General features: G+C 39.3%; 2 protein-coding genes across 4 annotated transcripts; both read right to left on the bottom strand.

The window, feature by feature from the left end:
- Nucleotides 1-5,860: 5,860 nt before the first annotated feature.
- LOC116263510 (B3 domain-containing protein Os11g0197600-like) lies at nt 5,861-10,535 on the bottom strand. Of its 3 annotated transcripts, none has more exons than XM_031643243.2 (5): nt 10,393-10,535; nt 10,154-10,293; nt 8,189-8,626; nt 7,619-7,798; nt 5,861-6,398 (listed from the first exon to the last, which is right to left on the bottom strand). In XM_031643243.2, the coding sequence occupies exons 2-5, from the start codon at nt 10,256-10,258 to the stop codon at nt 6,096-6,098; spliced, it is 1,026 nt and encodes a 341-aa protein (XP_031499103.1). In that variant the 5' UTR covers nt 10,259-10,293; nt 10,393-10,535; the 3' UTR covers nt 5,861-6,095. The 3 variants fall into 3 exon arrangements, with proteins under 3 accessions (XP_031499103.1, XP_031499104.1, XP_049936648.1); XM_031643244.2 differs by having other exon boundaries at nt 10,374-10,527; XM_050080691.1 differs by lacking the exon at nt 5,861-6,398 and adding an exon at nt 6,407-7,100 and having other exon boundaries at nt 10,154-10,520.
- A 5,236-nt stretch (nt 10,536-15,771) lies between these two features.
- LOC116264493 (B3 domain-containing protein Os03g0212300-like) lies at nt 15,772-19,466 on the bottom strand. Its single transcript, XM_031644761.2, has 3 exons — nt 19,337-19,466; nt 18,025-18,492; nt 15,772-16,238 (listed from the first exon to the last, which is right to left on the bottom strand). The coding sequence occupies exons 1-3, from the start codon at nt 19,415-19,417 to the stop codon at nt 15,966-15,968; spliced, it is 822 nt and encodes a 273-aa protein (XP_031500621.1). The 5' UTR covers nt 19,418-19,466; the 3' UTR covers nt 15,772-15,965.
- Nucleotides 19,467-22,213: the final 2,747 nt, after the last annotated feature.

The raw sequence follows: 22,213 nt of genomic DNA, 5'->3' as shown, positions 1-22,213 counted from the left end.
GAACCAAACTAAGTTTTTATTTCAATAATCAAGTTTTTAAGAACAGGTACTACTTCAGACCTTTCTTTCAAAAGAAATACCCAACTAACTCGAGAGTAATCATCAATAACAACCAGAAAATACCTAAATTTAGATCGGCTAGCAACCCTGTTAGGACCCCACACATCAACATGAAGAAGATCAAACAACCATTGACTTGATGGACTAAGACTCGAAGGAAAACTATTACGAGTATGCTTGCCAAGTTGAGGCCTCACACTGAAATGACTCTGAAACTGAAAGGTGAGATAGGATGGAACGGAGCTTGGACCCCAAAGGATGACCAAGCCTGAGATGCTACTGAAAGAGTGTAGAATCAGATGTAGAAGAGGTAGCAGCAAGACCTACAGAAACCAACAGGATGTAGACGCCCCCTTTTTCATAGTCACCACCAATAGTCTTCCCAGTTTGTAAGTTCTGAAATGAGCATGCACCAGGGTCAAAAATAATGCGACAGTGTAAATCAGTAATCAACTGTTTAACAGAAAGCAAATTGGAGGGAAACTCAGGAGCGTATAAGACATGTGGAATGGTCATAGACTGAGAAAGCTTCACATCTCCATAACCCAATATAGGTGACATTCTGCCATCTGCAATTTTAACATGACGTGGCTGAGAGAATCTATGCAACATAGTGAACAAACCAAGTCTACTGCAGAAATGTCTCGATGCTCCTGAGTCAATAATTCAAGAGATACTTGAATCAGGCGTGGATGTACCCGTAGAGAGAGCTCGATCAATCAAAGTAGTGGAAGTTGAAGCTTGTGAGGCTTTGTGTGCCAAAAACTACTCATACTCAGATCTGTCAATGCTAACTGTGATTGTAGATCCAAAAAAGGAAGGATTTCCAGTTCCTTTATAATCATTCCCACCATCTGGTTTGATAATCTCGGCCATAATAAACACAGAAGGGAGCACCAAAACACACAAAAGAATGTCCAACTTATAATTAATAAGTCAGGTAAGGGGCTGATCAACAACACAGAATTCAACGCTATCACTCGCAATCGCAGCACCACTGTCGTACGTCAAGGGGCTGATCAGCAAAGTGGAAATCAACAATATCATGCGCAGCACCACTGCCACATGCCACTAATGTCACAGCGATGATTATGTCAACATTTTCTAAGTATATGTATACTTTTTCACAAAAACTTATTTTCATACAACTTCAGAACTTCCAATGTCACCTCAGACTTCAGCGACATAAGAAAACAGTGTTGTGCATCATTCCACGACTTCTAAAAAAAAAAAAAACCCAAACTTGTCTGCACGACATTGGTTTCCTCCACACGACTTCAAGAATGCATCGACCTAGGTTTTTAAGAAACCTTAGCTTGAGCAAACGAATCTCTCCAAGATGTGAGCAGACTTGCTCACAGAAGTCTGCCCTAAAAAATCAGACGTGAGAGAGTAGAAAGGAAGTACCAATAGATTGTGTAGGTCCCCAAATGTTCATGTTATAGCCGACAGTCTTGAGAGAGAAACGTCCTTAAGACATTAACCAATGTAGACTCCCTCACCGCTGTGCATATAAATTTCTGTTGATGTCCACAGCTTTAATGTATCGATGTCCAGAAATTGAATTTTTTTTTCTTTTATCAGACCTGATATGATCCACATTTCAGAACTGATCTTGTCGTCTCCCACACAGCAACGTCCAATGTGATCTGGCCTGAACTTCTTCTTCAATAGTAGCAACCAAAAAAAAAAAAACTTCTGATACAACCCTTTACAGTCACATACCAAATCAAAAAAAAAAAAAAATTGTTCCACAGCAACTCCCACCCGCAACTTCCACGTAGTTGCTTATACTGCACTACATCCATGTTAGGGACCTAATCACACATTCCTCTCATGTGTGATTAGGTTCCCCTTCCACGCTGTCCACTATTTCTCGATCAACAGAGAGAAGAGAGAAAGGAAGTGTAGAGAAAGAAAATGAAAGAAATAAGAAGAGATAGAATAGGAGAAGAGGTTGCCGGAAAATCACGTCAACCGTCACTGGAGAAGGATGGAGATAACCGGCTCTGATACCCTGTTGAAAAGATGGAGAAAAGAGAGGGAACACAAGAGCACGAGAGGGAGAGAGAGAGTGAGAGTGAGAATCAACTATTATTCTTTCATTGCTAACCCTAATCTCTTACTTAAACAGAGAATAGGGGTCGGCTAGAGTCTTTACACAAGAGAGACACATAAAGATATAAATGATTAAAGAAGACTCTAACTTTTAAATAATCAGAAAACTACCACACTTAAATATATACTTTCTAATTTCAACAATCTAGACATGTTTCATTCCTCAACAATTGAACCAGGGTACCATCTTGTTCTACCACTTAAGAAGGACAGAATTTATAAAATTTTCTAAGAACATATCCAAATATGAACTATGCTGAGAATCCAACTGAAATCTTTGCTCCCATATATAACAATGACATGTAAACTGGTTGAAAGATGAAAAACAAACAAGTTCAAGCCTCCACGGTACCAGAACCAACAGTAATTGCAAATACAGTTTAAAGCTATATACACAAGTTTTTTTCACGTGCATAAACAAGAATAATATTCTTGCTCACTTTTCTAGAACAAGTGGTGTTATCTCGTTCACTACCCTGCAAATATGGACCTTCTTTCTCAACTCAAAGACACAAGCATCTCCCACCTCCAGGTTATGGTCGAGCGAGAAATATCCCCAGCCACCAGTCAACCAGAATCTGCTGGTGGCCCTCGTTATACTGACGACCTCGTTTTGACTCTGCAGCACCGCGGACATTGGACTCAACTGAAGGGGACGAGAGAATTTCATTGGAATGTTCTGCATAAATGACATGAAAAGCACCAGTAATTAATGAGCAATTTTAATCCGATCGATAAAAGCGGGCTGGGGAATTCCCCTCCCATTCATCTAAGAAAGAGCAATTCTAATCATGTAAACAATGTTAGCAATAGAACAAAAGTAAAAGGTAACTTTATTCTGATCACAAGTGTGTATACTGAAAGGTTTGGAATGTATGACATTTGCAATCTAAAACAGAACTTGTCAACCTTGGATGACAAATGATCGAATGATTGTACCATAAAACGTGCCACAAGGAACATCTATCATCATATATAGTTAAATTCCGGACCGATAGGAACCCAAAAAAAAAAATAATAGAAAAATTTTACCAAATTATAATTAATTTATCATCAAAATTTTAGGTCCAAACCTTGTTATTGTTATGTCGACTTAAGATTGGTTGGCTTCATATTCATGCATAAATAGTGCACATAAAATTTGCACCAATTTTTTTAATGACACCAAAGTTTGTAGTTTGTGCAATACTATCCAATTTGCAATAACAATAACAATAATTTATCAGAAGACACAAACATAGGAAATATCATGTGGTTCATGTTCATGACCTTCTTCTCCAACTTCTTGTGTGGGGCCGAAGTTTTCTTCTTTAGATTTTTTTTTCCTTCCATTCTTCCACTTTGGTAGTATTGAAAAATGTCTTTTCGCAAGCTGTCACGCCAAATATCTTAACATCGAAATCTAAATCACCGTTATACTTGAAATACAGAACATCTCCATATTACAATGTTTGAGACTGCCAATTCTCTCCAACCGTCTTCATTAAGAAACATAGAGTAATCATCTTTGTCCATCTTTATACTCCAAGTTTTCCCCATGCAATCGTGCAAAGTGGCAATCTTACCCTTACTTTCCTTTATATAGCTTAGAAAAGCAGGAGGAATATAGTAAGCATTTAAATGCAAAGGAAATTGTGGGAAAGGAGTGAAATGGACAATAATACATGAGAGGAAAAGCAAAGAAAATTCAATCAAATATAAAACATCGGAAATTACATCTTGATATATGCTCTCAAAATTTTCTCCATGTATGGCAAACCAGAAAGTAAACGCACAGTCTCAATTTTGGTAATAACAAAATTTGCACCATGCCATTCAGAAATTACTCAAGAGTTTGGAAGAAGTACTGATTGGCGCTCCCAATAAGAAATAAATCAAAACGTGAATGGAAGAAAAAATTATGACGCAAAGAAAGAAGCACGTTGAAATAATAAAAAGATGGAATAATATACGAATTAGAAAATATACAATCCGCCAAAAAGAAGAAGGTGGGGATTTCACATAATTTTGCATAACATGAAACGAAAAAATATGCGCCTAAAAAAATTAATGAAGGTTGAAACTAACAGACAGCCGAAGTTAATTTGCATTTACGTATACAACAAGGGCCATGGTGGAGAATGAAAAAGGCATGTTCATCCTCCGATCAAAATACTGATTCTTTTGACACTTCATTAATATTAGAGCCCACTGAATCTACGAGTCTCAGCAAGATTATCTCAGTGAAAGAGCAAGCAAGCAACCAAGAAAAATAGTCACGTTGCCGACATAACACGAAGTTTGAAAAGAAAATACTTGATTCATTGATCATATTGTAACAACCATCTTGTGTTATGCTTTTAACAACTTATGACAATGTGGATCTGGAAGGGGCTGATATCTTTTTACCCAAAAAATGTCAGCCTTGTATTTTTCTTGAGAGTTCCAACATATATGCTTATTACTTGGGGGAACTTTGAATAATCGGGATTTGAAATTCACGATCTGATGTAGATCTGGCATGGTATGTTGATCTAAGATCCAAAGTTAAGATCTTTATTTTACTTTTTTGAATTAAAGAGGGGGGAGTGTTTGATCTTAAATCCACACTTCTCAAAGAAAGGAAAGAAAAGTTCGTAGAGTATAAAAAAAAAAAAAACCATTTTTTAAAGAAGAAAACTTTTTGTTGAAAATTAAAGCTAAAATTTGAAAAATACACGATTTTACATGCTACGATAAGGAGGGGTTTGCCTTGTCCAATGAGAAGAAGTTTTCCAATGGTCCTCTGCCGAAGATAACGGTATAGATGCATCGGCTAGTTGTATTTTAAAAAGCTACGGTAGCAACTGGTTGCCGCTTGTTGTCAGACTCCCTAGTTTTCCCATTATTTCTCATTTTCCTTGGCCTTTCCGCACATCAAACACTAAATAGATAAATTATTGACAACCTTTTTCTTTCGTTTGGAAACGCAATTAGCTGGGTCGCTCATGGGCTGGGTTTTGATCGGGTCAGACTTGTTCCTACCTGATCCCACTGTTTAAAGGGCTAGTTCGTACTGTCCGAACTGCAATTTTTGGTACCAGTTGCTCCACTCGACCCAAATAGGCTCCTTCCATTGCCGGACTTTGAAATTCAGAGAGCTTGGTTTGATCAATTTGGTACATTGCTCTTGCTTTGATTATGATGGTCCAAATTAATGGTGGCAAGCTTATCTCAGCACATCATAGATCATAGACTTCACGCTGCAAGGGTACGACGATCATGGGAAGCGGCAACGATGCAGCCAGTTTCATGTGAAAAAAGCTCTCTTCTATACGATGAAAGCCAACAAGAAACAAAAAAGGAAACCTACAGTGAATGGAAACTGTGTTCATTAACGAGTTTGACATTAGTTCATTTTCATAGAGCATCTCCTAAAGGAAAACTGTGATCATAAACCTCTGTAGACGTTCTTGAGCTATGCCCATGAAAATGGAGCCGCCATCTCTACTGTGCCAACTCCTTCGACTCCCCTGAAGTTACTCAGTTGAAGACATGAGCAGCAAGATGATTAATGGATGCAGTAACTACTCTTTTAGGCCTTCTCAAAATACCATCATGAAGACCAATTTCAAAATTCTAGTTATAGTAACAATGGTTATCCACTTGGCAATTTAAGCAAACCCTTTTAGTTATGTTTCCCTGCAAAGAAAAAAGCTCTGCCTTGAAACCGAAATGCTTGAAATTAAGCTTTTGTGAACGTCAAAAATATCACATTAGTAAGGTAATACTTTTAACATGAAGGCAAAAACCAAAAGATGTTCTAGTTGCCCTGGCCATTGACATGGTCATTGACAAAAAGGATGAACATAACCAACACAAGACGTATTGCAACAGAAGGTAATCATCCGTTTCAGTTGAACTGGGGACAAAAGTACATGAGCAAAAACTTGAAAGCTTCACCCTTTCTTCTGCTTGGATGATTTCTTGGGCAGCTTTTCGCATGGAAAGAGTGCAGTAATTTCACTCACCACCCTAAAAATATGTACATTCATCGCAGAGTGCCCGTGAGTTAACTCAAAAACACACACATCTCCCTCCTCCAAATTGTTAGCAAGTGAAAACGGGCCCCAACCACGCACAAATTTGGCACGGCCATCTGCATGGTAACAACATTTGACTTGCCATGACATACCATCTGAGTTTCCAAGAGTTACTTTGTTGTTCAAGCGACATTTGAGCAAAAAACTCCTTGGTATGTTCTGTGGAGAAATTTGTTGGCACGCGTCACATAAAACTCACTTTATAGGAATGAAATCAAAATAACCCTTAGTATATAGGGTAAACCATGAAAAAGAAGCAAGAAGTTAATTCTGATGTACATCTAAAACAAAAAAGATGAAGTTCCTTGACGAATATCTGCAATTGCATATGCATAAACTAATAATGAGACAATGTAAAAGAGGTTTATGAGGCAAGGTAAATTCTGAGGCATCTCAAGGCTTGACGGACTACGAAAGGGTCTAGAGATTCATGCATGAAACACACTAAGGTCAAGTTGATTAGCTCAACAGGAATAAGGTAAAAACCGAATTTTAATGGCCATATTGATTGATGTAGCATGATACAGTTCCAAATAATTAATATAGACAAAAGTATGACATCAACATCCACAATACCATAATTTTATTCTGTAGAACAACCTGAAAAACAGATCTGTGGGCACCAACTACATGCAAAAGAATCAAAAGTGTGACCGGGATGACTGGTGCGCATATGCAAACAGACACAAAACTGTAAGTCAATTTCATTAAAGAGTATGACAACAAGGAAATATACAAGTTGAAGACAAGAAAGAGCTCCATCCACCTTATCAAGAAGTCTGCTTGGGACTTTCAAGTTGAAGGAGGTGCACCACTCGGCATAATCTGGGGAATGTCTGTCTAGCCCCAGCTTTCAAGTTGCTTAAGTAGTAAAAAGAAGAAGATAACGAATTAAGTTATGTTCACTGCTGAAAACTTCAATGGATGTATTAGAAGCCAAAATGGTTTATGAAACTAATCCGAGATTAAGTGATCGTGACATTCTTCGTTTTACAGGCACCCAAAGTTGTCAGACTTGATGTTTGGAGTTTGCAAAGAATTTTAAAAGGCATATGAGGGAATGCAACTTTATGATGCCCAAGAAGACAGCCCATCCATACAAATGACTAGAAAAGATTAATAATCAATATAAAGTAAGACATTTTGACTATGTGCAAGAATTGGCTATACAAGGAGCAAAAAAAAGGAGATATATCCATAAAACCTGAAAAACAATGGTGAAAATTTCATTTATTAATTGGTCACGAAAAAAGTAAAAAATGGTGGAAAAACCACTTGGAATGTAAAAATGTCATTTACATACAACAGTCATACCTCATGCATTACAGTTAGTCGTGACAATTTAAACACAAAATGCAAAATTTAAGGGGAAATCTTACCACCATAAATCTCATGTAGACATTTGATTCAAACATGGTAACTGTAAAATGAGGTCGATTTAGTTTCAAGTTGTGAGCTTCTTCTAAAGCATGCAGCCTTTCTTCTTTGGTAACTTCCCGCCGTCTTGAAGCATATCGATAAGTGGACATGAATGCAGGATGATCAGAAGGAGAGACAACCTAAGATAACAACCACACTTCTTATCAGAAAAAAAGCCAAATCAGTTTTTCTTAGATACTGCACTCACTAAAACGACCCCACATGGATTAAAACAAAAAAAAAGTAAGAGTAGCACCCAATGCAGAGAGAGAACCAGAGAGTAGTCAAGGTAGTCATGTTCTGTAGAAGTCAAGACCCAGTTATTCGAAAAGTCATAGATACGGACATAATTAAATAGCCAAATATTATTCACTTCGTAATTCTGATGCAAATAACTAGAGAATCACATTCTTCAAATATCAATCAGGGTACCAGATTTGGGGAAAAAAAAAGGAAATGCTTACAAGTTTCAAATTACAAATATAGATGAAGCAAATGTTTGACAACTTTCAATTACTTTAAACTTATACCTTAACTCCAGAATTCTTGGAAGAATTACATTTTTCCCTTGACCTTCGACAACTGTCCTCAGTAACTTCCTTATCACATTCACTTCTTGATACTTCAGGGTCGCACATATATCCATGCGATTGAGAAACACTCTTCTTTGGATTACCCGGGATGGATTTCTTATCATCCATTTGAACTGATTTGAAACAAATTTTCTCACATCCACTTTTATCAAATATTTTAACATCAAACTGCATATCACCATCATACCGGAAAACAAGAAACTCCCCGATTTGTAAAGAATGATGCTCAACAAATGCACGCCAACCATCGTGAAAAAACATGCTATAACTGTCTTTAAGAACTTCTATATCCTGGTAACAACCAACTGAAGTGTTCAAAGCAGCACCATCAGAAGCATCATCCTCGATTAATGTTGCAAAAGCGGGAGGCATGTACTACAAAAAATAAAGACAGAACAATGTCCATGAAGGAATCAAAAGAAGTTTAGAATAAAAAGAAAGTAAAGTCCAGTTGATATTCATGGTACATAAAATACATGAAGTGCACTTCACTTGTGCAAAGTTGCAAACACAACAGCGCTCTGCCATTACTACATCCAATTAGAGGGTTGGCATAAAAAAAAAATCACTTTATTTAAATTTTTCACCTGAAAGAAGAAAAGAAACAAACAATATAAGATCATCAGTCATTTGTAAAACTTGCCTAAAGTTCATAGAGGTTTTTATGGACAAAAGCTATCCTCATATTGTATCTATTAAATCTACCTGACAACAGAACCATATTAAAATAACAAAACCAAATCAACTATGCCACAAAATTCTTACATAACCAGGGCGTTGTTCACGTGAATTGACTCACTCAATCAACAAGAAGTAGCATTTTTCCATAAAAAAAAATCAGCTTGTTTAGTCACATCCCATCCCTACCTATGCATGCATAGATAAAGAACGTGAGGAGGAAATCCAACGAAGTAACTATGGAGTTCTCAGTTTCAAGATTTAATAGAAGTCCGTAAAGAAGTATCACTCTGTCCAGTATTTTACTTCAATTCTCTGTCCTACCACCGTCATCCAATTTCTCTATGAGTACATGCATCTTAAAGGAGTGGCGCCGATAGTGGTAAGTTACAAAAGTAATCAGAAGGACAAATAAAGATACATGAAGCAGAGAATACAAAGACACATAAATGCAAAAAACTAACGTGAGAGAATAAAGGAGATCTGATCCACATGACTCCTGCATCCACGTAAATCTTGGCAACTATGTTATCTTCTCCGTAGTAAGCAAGAAACTAAGGGTGGGGATGCGCGAACTTTTTATACCAAAAGCAAAAACGACACACAAAGTCTACAAATAGTAAACAGAAAAAGACAGAACATCAGCATACTGTTTATGAATAAGCTAATGACTCCATGAGTTCTTGACTCATTTGATAATACCCAATCGAAATGAATATGATGTGCATATAAGGGCAGTCGACCGCACTTGACATAACAAGCGATAGGATTTGGTGAGTCGGAGTGCGCCAACATCTGCACCAGCACATGTGAAGGTGCGACAGGGGTGCAATGGCGTGGTTAAACAGTTCCCCTCGCAGCTTTTGCAACGTACATGACTCAAACTTTCAGTATAGTAGAACACACAAAACCACTCCAAGCAGACCACTTCGTCTTCCACTTTCATCAGCACTCAAAAAAGAAAGCCACTCGAAGGAAAGAAAAAGGACACCATCGACGACTGGTCCTATTAGGAAAGAAAACATAAAGAAAAAGAAACAAAGGGTTTCCTGATAAAAACGATGATGAGACGAATGCTTTGAAAACCCTCTTCCATCATTAGAAAAACGAAGCGCAGAAACTCACCAAGAAAAACGGGAAGACGAAGAACGGAGAAGTATAGTGCATAAAGAAAGAAAGAAAGAAAGAAAAAAAAAAGATAAGGAAGAGGAAAGGGGAGATTACAAGCTTCGTGTGGAAATCTCCTATAAGAACTTTGAAGAAGTACATTCCCACCGCCTTGCGACATTCCGGCTGACCGTCACCGGTCCGGCACCTTTTCGTCACCATGTTTTTTCTTTCTTCAAAAAGAAGGAGCCAACAATCTGTAAAAAGAAATGCACCAACTCTTTCTTAGTCTCTCTCACAGTCTTACTCTCTAGCGAACGACTCACAGAGTTGCTACCGCAGGAGAAGGAACTCGCCCTTAACGCAAACGCAAGGAGGTCTCTGCTACTCAGACTTCCGAAACGATTCGGCTGCCGCAGCCGCCGTCTTATCGATCACGAAAGGGGAGAGGTTTTTGGAGTTTCTCTGCCCCGGGTTTTACGTACAGAGTACAGAGCGGAATTCCTCATACGTCTCTTAACGGAATTTCGAAAAAGTGTCAATTGCAAAACTATTTCTAAAATCGACTGTGTAATGAGATCTACATTTTAAGAAACAGCAGGAGATAAAAATTAACACACAAAACGCAGTTCGAGCAAGACGCGTTGAAATAAAAAATTATTTCTTTGGTGGACGAAGCCCGTTTCGGTATTTGAATGTGTTTGATTACCACGGTGATTTGTTTTCAAAATTTAATGTATGTTAAAATCCTTCTTACGCTTATTAAATGTTTAAGCCCCCGAACTCTAACGTCAGAGGCAGCGCTGATTGCACGAAACTTTGATAAAATATGTATTGCAAAATCAAGATTAAACAAATATAAATGTGTGTTTAGGGAACCTTGATTACTTTGGCACTAACATTTGATGTTCAAAACTCATGCATTTTAGAATGAAAATGTCAATTTCTTCATCAAAGCATTTATTAGAGGGTGTTTGATGTTTCTTTTACAAAATGCTAGGAGCAGGACGTTCTGTTCCTAATGTTCCGGGGACTGTGTTTGCTCGAACAGAACGGACACTCCACGTTAACATGAAACATCCGTTCTGTGCTCCTTGTATTTGCATCACGTCTTATTAATTAGTTTGCTGGTGCAAGATGAAAGCCAATATGTCTCCCATAAATTGGATCGTATGGATAAAACAGACACGTTATTTAAAAAAAAAGTCGTTAAAAACATTTTAAGTCATTTTTAAAGTCGATGAGAAACGAAGCATATCACCAACACGTATTGTTAATCAAAGTCAGTAACCGATATTTACAACATTGCCTTGTCTATGTAACATCATAAACCGTTGGCAAAAGTTTTCTGAAAGTTTTTTTCACGTCAAACAATTATTATACTAGCCAAAAAAATTATCAGCTTGAAACTTTGGCTGCAATTACTTAACATTTGGCCTCCAAACTAATAATGTTATCTCTCTCTGAGTTTGGTCCTTCTAAATCAAGTTGTATTTTTGGTTATTCAATCGTTTCAATTTTCAAAGTTAATCAAGGATAGAATTAATCGGTGAGCAAACAACCAATTGTACGCATGCACGCCTGCGTGAAAAGAACGTTTCGATTTATTTTCATTCATATTTCTTTGTATAGAGGTCTGTCTAATTCGGAATGTAAATGGTCTAGATTTGGATTGGTTCCATTCTTTACCACGTTCAATTTCATCGATCCGTATGTAAACAGATCCAAATTTATTTATACCGCAAACTGTATCGTCACATTAAACTGAATTCGAGTCTGGCTAGCTTTAGATCCGTCATTTACATAAAATTGAGTAAGATATTTATCGAACTATTGGCTGATATAGAACTTGGGTTCATATTTGACTATGAAATAACTTACCAAATTCGATCTGTTAAGTAATGCACTTATGATAAATTACTTCTCCAGCACATAAAAGGAAATAGAAAATGAAAGACCTTTTACATTTTCAAAGTGTTATGTTCTATTTTAAAGAACAATGATAAGTAGCTACGCATTGTCTCAGGCCTCCACCACAGCTTGATGTGCTCCTTCCTCATTTCCCACAAACTTGGGGAAGCTGCACTGCCAAACAAAATGTGCTTTAGATCCCCCCTTCCCTTCTTCGGCAAGAGTCCATGGCGGCTTGGAAAATGGTAGTTTGATTCTGCAACCCCTAGATGATAGCAATGGATTGGAGGTGGTGGTGGCAGTAGAAAGGAACAAATTTGCGCAGGTGGCATTGTCGGGAGAAGGAAGGGGATGACAGTTCGGCCGTGAGAACGAGGTTGAGGAAATAGATGAGATAGGTGATGGCGAAGAAGAGGACATGGGTAATGAGGCGGGTAAGATTCCTGTTCAAACTGCCCATTACAGCCCCATCTAAGTTTGCCCTGGCGCTTCACTTCACCACCTGATCCCATATCAGCTTCTCCACACTCCTCTTGTTCCCTTCCTTCATCCTTCCTCCCTCTCAACTTTTTCCCCCAAGAAACAAGGAAGACCCCAAATAATCTAGAAATCCAAGAAGAATGACTCAGCCAACTCTCGAGCTCCATAACATCCATTTTCTTACAAACCCAGAGATGATGTAGTTAGGGTTTCTATGCCGAGCAAGCTCTGTATAACCCATTTTATTCCAAACCCACGGATGATGTAGTTAGGGTTCCTAAGCCGGCCCATCTACCAGTAGGCTAGCATATACATCAGAAACACGTTGCAGTTCACAATGTAGACATGCGCATCTCATTTGCCTCTAGAATTTGTACTACTCAGCACATCAATGAAACCTAATTTCTAACAGGTATCACAGTACCTATAGCAAAACAAAATAAACAAACATTATGTATGCACATCTTGAGTCCACATGATTGAACAAATAATTCAACAACAACAAATACAACATACCATCAATAATTAACAGATAATCCAGGAACTTATAATTTTGTAAAAACGAAAACCATATAGTGGTTTGCTAGTCTTCTTCTCATACAAGCAGACAACCACATCAGTAGCACCATAGCACCATCATAGGAGACAGAAGTGCACAAATGATCCTCAAGTGATTTCTGCAAGGAAAACGACCAAAAAAGAGACCATTTGAATGCATCCCTTGACGGTTCAAGTTCAAGATTGGCCAACCACAGCTTACCCCTCTCTCTCACACACACACACATTTACAGGGTGTTGGGTCAAGCTGTGGGGTTGATCTGGCTAATTTTTTGGGTGTCCTTTATGTATTTCTATTGGTTAAGCTTGCTGAGGTTAGGTTATTAGTGTTGCTCTGGGTATGCTTTTTTTGGATCTTCATTTTTTGGGGTGTCCTCTCTAGGCTTTGAATGGTCTTTTTGGTGTATTCTGGCATCGTTGTTGCTGGATTTTTCTGATTTCAACTGTTTGGTTTGGTGTTCTCTGTAACACCTGACTCTGGTTGGGTCACAACGCCCCACTAACTTCCCATTAGAAGTGGTGGTTTCGAAATGTTGGGCAAAAGATTTCTCTTTCATACCGAAAGGGGGTCTCTCTCTCATATACTGGAGAGAGAATAATTGGGGTTGGCTAATCTAGAAACTTGAACTGTATCAACTCAAACACATTTTTATGCAAATTCAGGCAGCCAGATACCTAATCATACATGCAGCTATGTGAATAAGTACGAGACAAATCAAGCACCACCTTACCTAGCTTGACAACTAGAAACCATGCCTGTTTTTGTCTATGTACCAAGCTTCTTCTCACAACTTCCTCCACACCAAGTTGAGGGGTCATCGAGCACCTCCAACAGACAATACAAAAGAGATCCTTGATTCATAAACAACCTCCTGAGAGATCTGTCATTCATCCCCTAAATCCAGAGAGACCCACGACACTGGGAGGAAGTTGATCGACACTTCAAGCTTTACCCTTGCAAACCCAACCTTCTCCTATTTGCCCGAGCAGCTATCTTTCTCCACATATTCTCCTCGTAGGGCCCTCCTTTTGCCCTTGTAGCAGTATTCATTCCATAGGTTAATCAGTAGCTAAGGTAGCTGAATCCATAGCATAACCATTTCCACGGCATTAATTCTCAGCTCCTGACCAGGTTGTCATCGGCTGGTAATTAGAGTGCGCCCGCCCACTCTCCATGCCTTTCTCTGAACCACTTCTGCCAACTCTGCTTCTATATCAACTCTGATTAGAAACCTTCCATTTCCCACTATGGAGAATCGTGGGTTCTTTATCTTCCTCCACTGCTTTCTCCAGGAAGAGAAAACATAATTGTAATCCGTTCTCAGTTTCCCACCACCCGCAAAAAGACCAGCGATAGCAGCAAATTTGAAGGGCTTTTCCAAATACTTCACTGCCTTCGAATTGAGTCTTACAGTAAGGTTTTCCCCTTGAAGCTGACTTGTGGTTCCTCCATTTCACCTAGGCACGGCTTCCCTTGGATGTCCACCACCTTCGCCCAAGAGCCCCTCCATCCATTTCCCTCGCGTGCCCCATCACCTGCACACATTATCCGGTAGTGGCTAACCTCCGCCTCCTCCGTCTCACACTCCATCCCTATTGGTCTAACCTCTGCTCATCCCTTGCCATCCTTGTTGGACTCCCCTCCACTCGTTCCCCTCCGACCTGCATGCCTTCCGATTAGGGCTTTCATATGCTTCCTCCATCGCACCTTCTGTTTCGTACTCCATTACCGAGGGATTCCTTAATGCATGACCGACATAGGCTGGAACAAAAACGTGTCTGAACAGAGAGGATTTAGAGTTATTGATTAGGAGACCCATTCTTCCAAGGGGGTCTTCGAATTGGGTTTTTCCTTTTTAGTTTAGACGTCAAGTGACTTAGTTAAACAATTTTATGAAAATAAAAATAAAAATAAAAAGAGGGGGCTGTGCCTGGCGCGCATCCCACCCATGAGGCGCGGTGTAATATGCATCGCCGGCAAATACTTATAAAGAGCCTTGTCTTTTCGAACTGAAACGAACTGGACCTAGCACTTCCAACAACTTGCATGGCGTATAGATTCATAATAAGCATATAGAGATTATTGTATAGTAAACAACATCAGAAAATGTTGGTTTTAGAAGATCCAATCTCTAATGTTTTTTCTCATGGGGAACTAATCGGATTGTTGCGAGCAGAACAAGCAGGTCGTGCTTTGGAAGAGGCTACTTGCCCCCGAGCCGTCTTATCTGAATACTCAAAGTTTCAGAACTGAACGAATTGGATAGGAAATTCAGAACTGAACCATCATGAGTATGGAGAGAAGCAGTCAGGCTTATAGATTGTACACCACCAACTTTGGCATGATCAAAGATAAGCAAGAACCACACAAGTTCCGAACTTGAGCCACGGCTGCGCACACAACAGCCAAAGGCCGTCCCACTATGCTGACCCCTTTGCAGCCTTGCTTGGGCAATTTTACTAACGTGGAGCTCAACCGCACTATTCAACTAGGCATTGTTGAAAATCTTGCGATACGGCAAAATGCAGAAACAAGTACTAGATAAACTGTGGAAGAAAAGGACATCCACAAGAATTTCAAAACGGCAACCAAAATAGAAATATCATTTCGCTACGTTAATACCAGTCGGCACTCCCATTTCTGTCTTTTCTTAGTCCTTTTTAGATTTTTCCTCATTCCCAAGCTTACTATTTTTCTCTTACTGTAAACAATCTCTCTTTCTCTCCCTGTGTGTGTTCTCTCTCCTGGCTCAATTCATGAAACAACTTCAACAATTGACATTGAGTTGCGTCAGCTCTGAAGTGGTCCAGTTGGATTAAACTGATCAGAGTTACAGAACCTTTTGCAGATGGAGGAGATTCAGGCAAATCATAAAGGAAGTACATGTGAACAAGCAACTTAACTATACAAACAAAGCAAGTGCAGTGTGTTTTCGTCTATGTGACCAAACTTTCGACGATCAGAATTGCTTCTGGATGTTCATCTCTCGCCTTCAGTGCCATCCTTATCACCACGAAAAATATGTACTTTGAATCCTATAGGCTCCTTGATGAACTCAAACACGCACGCATCTCCTTCCCTCAGGTGATTTTCAACAGCAAATTTCCTCCATCCTGAGCTGAACCCAACAATGCCACCAGATTCTGATGTGTTGAGGTATCTAACAGGGTAACAGCGACCTTCTGGATCAAAAAGCGTCAACATACAAGATTCAAATGCCAGATGTTGTCTTACAAAGGCCGAAGGGACGTTCTGCAAGAACAAACAAAAATAACATCAGGGCAATGGTTGCTCTCACAGCCTGCACAAGCTCATACATATAGTGTATGTATTCCATGCATTGGCTAAAGCTGCAAGGATAGAAAGAATTAATTGGAAATTTCCAATTTTAGATGGATGTCTGAACCGAAATCTGTCGCAACTCCTCCAGCATAGAAACTTCAAATGCATAGATAACGGGAAAAAGTATTTCAAATAACGAACTGAAGGAAAAAAAAAGAGACTACGGCATTCAGCTATAGGACAGACGAAACGAGTTACCATATAATCATCAATAAAGTGAAGATATAGGAATCAGAAGCTCAGACAAATGACCAAAAGAAGTTCACCCATGTGGATATTTTGAAGGAGACGGGGAGCATGTGAGAAAGGCAAATTTCTAGTTTACCAGTAACAAAAAACTGGAAAAGGGCAACACGGAAAGTGTTTGCTACCATATCCAAAGTCCAAACATCTTGCTAAATCAGTATCCATCTAGACAACCAAAAAGATAAAGTCACAGACGAATCAGCTTTTCTATCATGCCAGACAGAAAATAGCTAAAAGCAAAAAATGCCTAAAACATGACAGAGGATTCGTCCTGCTCAACCACAACAGGGTAAAACACCCATTAACAGTTTCCTAAGCAAGAGGTGAAGCTTGTAACCAATTCATAGGGCAGACACCTAAAATCGCCTGGAAATAAAAAACCAACATGAATATGAACTTGGTCTAAATTGGTCAATGCTCCCCTCATTTTAGTACTGGCGCTGCTGTGCCAAGGAAAGTTTCCTTCAGTTTATGCTGATTCAAAAAAACAGAGCTGCTGGACATTAATATATAATTCGGAATGTGGTCACGTGATTCTTCCAAGTTCTAACACATGTTTCGTTTATCAGAAGATATCTTTGTCAATTCAGTTAGTAACTTCATTTAATTGAGATTCAGATGTTTGCAAGACCAAATCAGATTCATGATGTCGTGCAATTACACAGCCCTTGAAAACCTTGTGAATTAGCTTCAGTTCAGAGGTGTAAATGTGGCTATACGTTTTATCTAGTTCATTGCAGAAATAATCGCAAAGGCATTACTTTAAAACTAGGTTCTTTGAAACGTCGTGAACACAATTGCTTGAAAATAAATGGGCTCACCGCTCATGTATTCAGTGTTGAACCGTCAGAGGTTTTGATACAACAAAATTGTGAGTTAATGAACAGCCAAATTTGTAAGAATTATAACTACTAGTATAGAGGACCTCTAACGTGCAATGAGCCAATAAAACTTTTATTATCAGGAAATACATGAAAAAGTAAGATAGGTGAGGCATTTAGAGAAGCAACTTCAGCCTAACAGCAAGTGCAAGACTTTCAATGCTTATACTGTAGCTAAACCTTGAAGATACTCATTTAGTTCAGAAAATTTATGAAGCAAATTATCTAGCAAAACGTTTCAAAAATGAGACTTGCACTTGCTACAATCAAAAACATGGAAAACGGTATTGCATGTTTCAAAGGATCAAGCCAACATAGGAAGTAGTATCCTAAAGATGACAAGCTTAAAGGAAAAACACCATGCCAGAATCAAAGGACAATTAGTTTCATGACTTGTCCAAAATATGTCAACCATTCAAAGGCGAACTCTTGTCACCCCCTGCAAGGTAACATAACTGAGCTTTCCAATAACACAATAAGCAACAGCCAACAGGGTTAGAAACACAAAGTACCCATGCACAGGTTTCAATTAGTACAGATCAATTTGAACGGTGAAAGCTAAATCTTACCAAATAGTACGATCTACAACACATCGTTTTGTCTGTAAAATACTTTCTGAAACATGGATTCTTAGTCTTAAAAGAGCATGCTGCATTCCATGCATCTTGCTGAGGCCCTGTTACTCTTCCTCTGCTGTGCTTAAAGGAGCTACAGTCGAGAGATCCTTCTGACATAGACACATTACTCATTTCAGCATTTCTGCAAGTGTCACCAGCAGGCAACCGCCTTTTCTCACATGCACTTGCATCAAAAACCCGCACAATGAAATGCAAAACTCTGTCATGTTTGAAAACCAAAAAGTCCCCTGTCCTTAAGCCATTACCGACCACAAAGTTGCTCCACCCCTTTCGGAATACAAGGCGATTATCCACCTTCCTCAGCTCAACTTGCCAGGTCCTACCTCCACAGACTCTCAGTGAAGCATTCCCAGATTCTTCTTTGACTTGGATATGCTTCGTAAAATCAGGCGGGAGCCGCTGCATTATATCACATGCAAACCTTAAACACTGTGCCAAGAAGGGTAGTAATCTTAACAAATGCAGAACTATTTTTTTCCACCAGAGGAATTGCACTTCTCGAATAGGACGAGGGAAAAAAATCTAGGAGAAAGAACAAAGAGCAAAATCCTTCCCATATCTTGCGCACATCGATTTTTTACTGTGGCTCCATGTAGAAAAAGAATCTACCAACCAACCATCTCTCAGGAAATAGAGGAAAGCTTACAGGTTGCAAAGCGGCATTCCTCATTTTCGAGGAATACTGACAACATGCACCAAACAAGGGTTTGATTCAATGCATCTGCTTCAGTCATATGTTACAGAACGTGGATACAATGTCCCATAGAGGGAACCTTGCCTATGTTATTGTACTATAGCAAGTTCGGAAGAACACAGGGCTCAGACCTCCGATCAATAATGATGGTCACAGGCTTTAAGGGCATCAAAGCAAGGCAGTGAAGAATGGCACACCGACATTTTCATTTTCGTGCAATTGTGATAAAAAAAAATATATGAAAGTTTAGGAATAACATCAGAAGCAAACATCGGTTTCTCACTTGAATTACGGACGTACTTGGTGCCGGAGAACATTATGATTCTGGGGGAAGTTTCATTCCACATAAAACAGATTGCTTTAGAGTCTCCCCATCGTATGGTTGAGAACCACGAAGACAAAAAAACAAGCACTAACTTGAGATAACCAAAAGATTCCAGGCAACCACTTCAAGAAAGATAACAGGGAATCGCCAGCATACCTCTAAGAAAACAAATTTCAGACAGGACATACGCGAGAGAGAGAGAGAGAGAGAGTATGGGGGCAAACCAGTTCGTCAGAGAAGTCACCGATTAAGACTTTGAAGAAGTGCCGCTTCTTCCTCCTGCAGTTATTGCATCTCCACTCCATTTCTGTTCTTTGCGAAACAAATGGGCAATGGGCCTTGGGTGATCCTGGTTTTGCGAGGGGGTGTTGGATATGTTAATGTGTTAGTGTAACGCTCGGCATATGCAGGTCGGGTCGGGTCCAGACCCGGACCCGAGCTCCACCCGCGTGTGAGCCCGACGCCCCTCGTCTTTCCCTCTTCTCCCTCAAGAAGAAGACGACGGAGGTGCGGGGTGGTAGGGCTGCACAACGAGTCGAGCCTACTCGGGCTCGACTCGAACTCGCTCGATTAAACTTGGCTCGAGCTCGACTCGTTTATAAACGAGTCGAGTTGACCTTACAATGATACTCGAATGAGTAAACGAGTCGAATTCGAGTTTTAAGAACTCGACTCGTTTTTATAAAACCGGTTAAATCTTGAAAACCGATACACCAACTTACCAAAACCGGTTCACCGGTTTAGGGTAAAAATTGGTCGGTTATACTTATTTTTCTTTTCCCCTTTAGAATCTCTCTCTTCCGTCTACTATCTTCAGACCTCAGTCCTCTCCTCTCCGCGAGTCCGCCGCACACCATCTCCACCATCCGGCCTGCCGCCTGCGTTGTCGTTTAGGCTCCCCACGACAGTCCAGAGACGACCCAAAAGATTAGCAACGCTTGGTGTGTGACAGTGTGAGCACCAAGTATGTTCCCCTCTTTTTCATGCGCTCTTTCTTTGCATCTCTCTCTCTTAAACTCTCGTGACCTCATCCTCACAGGCTCACCTTTCACACGGCCTGCACAAGCATGGGAACAACAGCCCCACGGCCCTCACCGTCTGCATTTCCTCCTCATTTTCCTTCTCTGCCACTGCCACCGGCCCACCACCGCCCTCTGCCTAACGCCCGATGGTATGCTAATGCTCCTGTGCTTTCAAACAAATCCTTGACTTCATCCTCTTATTAATCGTTTTTCTGCTTTTTATTTTGGCAGAGATCTTAGAAAGGGATAAATCTTGATATCGTTTTCCATTTCATATCCAGTACGTTTTGATTCCTTTACTTCATTTATGTTGCACTAGATGTTTTTCATTTGCCTTCTCTTGCCGCTGATGGTTGTTGCTGTTTTGCTTTTCTGTGTGTTCCCATTCTCTGAGACAAGGCATGCTTTTACCTGTTTTGTGAAGCCTGTGTTGCTGTTTTGAATTTCTTGATGCAATGCCTATTTTGAATAACCACTGCTATTTGGGTACATTGGCCACACCCGACACAGTTTGACCGTGTTTGGGCCCACACCTGCACCCAGACTTGTGTTGAGTGCTTGGAACTATAAAGACATGCCATACTATTTGGTGTTGGTGGAGATTAGACCGGCCATGTTGCATGAAAAACATGTGGTCTGTGACTAACCAAAGGCTGGTCTCCTTCACGCCTTTTCACTAGCAGGTGGTTAGAAATGAGAAAGAAGGCTCAGAAAGGGGTCAAAGAGATTTTGTTAATTTTTTTTTCTCCTGGCAAAGTGATGGCTTGGATGAACAGGTTTTTGCTAATTTGAATCTGCATGCGTGCTGCTTGAAGTAAGCTGCAAGCCTGCAATAAGATTTGTGCACATAACATTATAAGCACCACATTCATTTAGATCTACACAAGGCTGGCTGTGATAAGTACTATTATTACAAAGGTATGAATGTTAAGTGTCGGCTGGATATGTGAGCTTTATAAAATGTTTCATGCATTATTTTATTTATATTGATTGTGCTTGCATAATTCTGCAGCAGGTTTTTAATCATGAAACATCCTATTTTTAATCATTCCAAACCAAAACTTTGTTTTGAAAACCAGAACATGGCATTTTCAAAACCAGCCTATTCTATAAACAAAATAACCTGATTTTCAAAGAGTCCCATACGTGTGAAGGTCCTGATGAGATGACCATCATAGCTTGGAAGAAAAGTTTTCTTCTTCTACATGATGGATGGTTTTAATGATGTATGTGAAAAGAGAGGGACAAGTGGAGTATGAATGGTTGGATCCACTCAAATCATGAGTGCAGAACATTTTGTCAGTAGAAAAAGCAATCAAATTGAGTTTATTTTGATATATGTATTTCTGAAATTTCAGAAATTTCTATGGTTTGAAAAGTCAGTGATTAACAAAAATGCCTATCCTAGTCCAAATGCATATCATGCTGTGTTATGTATTTTCTTATTTTATGTTTGTGCGTTGTTGTTGGTTGCATGTCTTTAATTCCTTCTTATTTTAATTTGTTTTTACGAAAGAAGCATTGTGAATTTAAAAAATGCACTATATAACTTTAGGTAATTATTGTATTACAGATTAGTCCTTTTATCTACAGAAGAAGAATGTCTTCACAGAGAGAAAGTACTTTTATGAGAGGAACTGACTCATCATGTAGCAACTCCAATAGAAGTAGTGTAGGATTTTTTAGCTTTTTAAATAAAGCAAACAATGTTCCTTTTCAAGCTTCAAAGTCTGAGCTTGATATGTATTTAGAAGATGGATTGCTCAAATGTGATGCTACCACTCATGATTCGTTTGATATATTAATTTGGTGGAAAGATAAAAAACTGAAATACCCCATTTTATCACATATGGCAAGAGATATATTGTGTATTCCTATCACTAAAGTTGCCTCTGAATATGCTTTTAGTATTGGAGGTCGAATTGTGGATGAATCTAGGAGTTCATTGAGCCCAAAGACAGTAGAAGAATTAGTTTGTGCAGGTGATTGGATAAAACAGTATGGCGACCCTATGAATCTTGTACCGGTATTGCTAAAGGTAAGTACCAAAATGCATGTATATTTAAGTTTATCATGTTT

This window comes from Nymphaea colorata, chromosome 11 (assembly GCF_008831285.2).
Source record: "Nymphaea colorata isolate Beijing-Zhang1983 chromosome 11, ASM883128v2, whole genome shotgun sequence".
NCBI classification, from domain to species: domain Eukaryota; kingdom Viridiplantae; phylum Streptophyta; class Magnoliopsida; order Nymphaeales; family Nymphaeaceae; genus Nymphaea; species Nymphaea colorata.
This window is presented reverse-complemented; position numbering and strand designations above follow the sequence as displayed.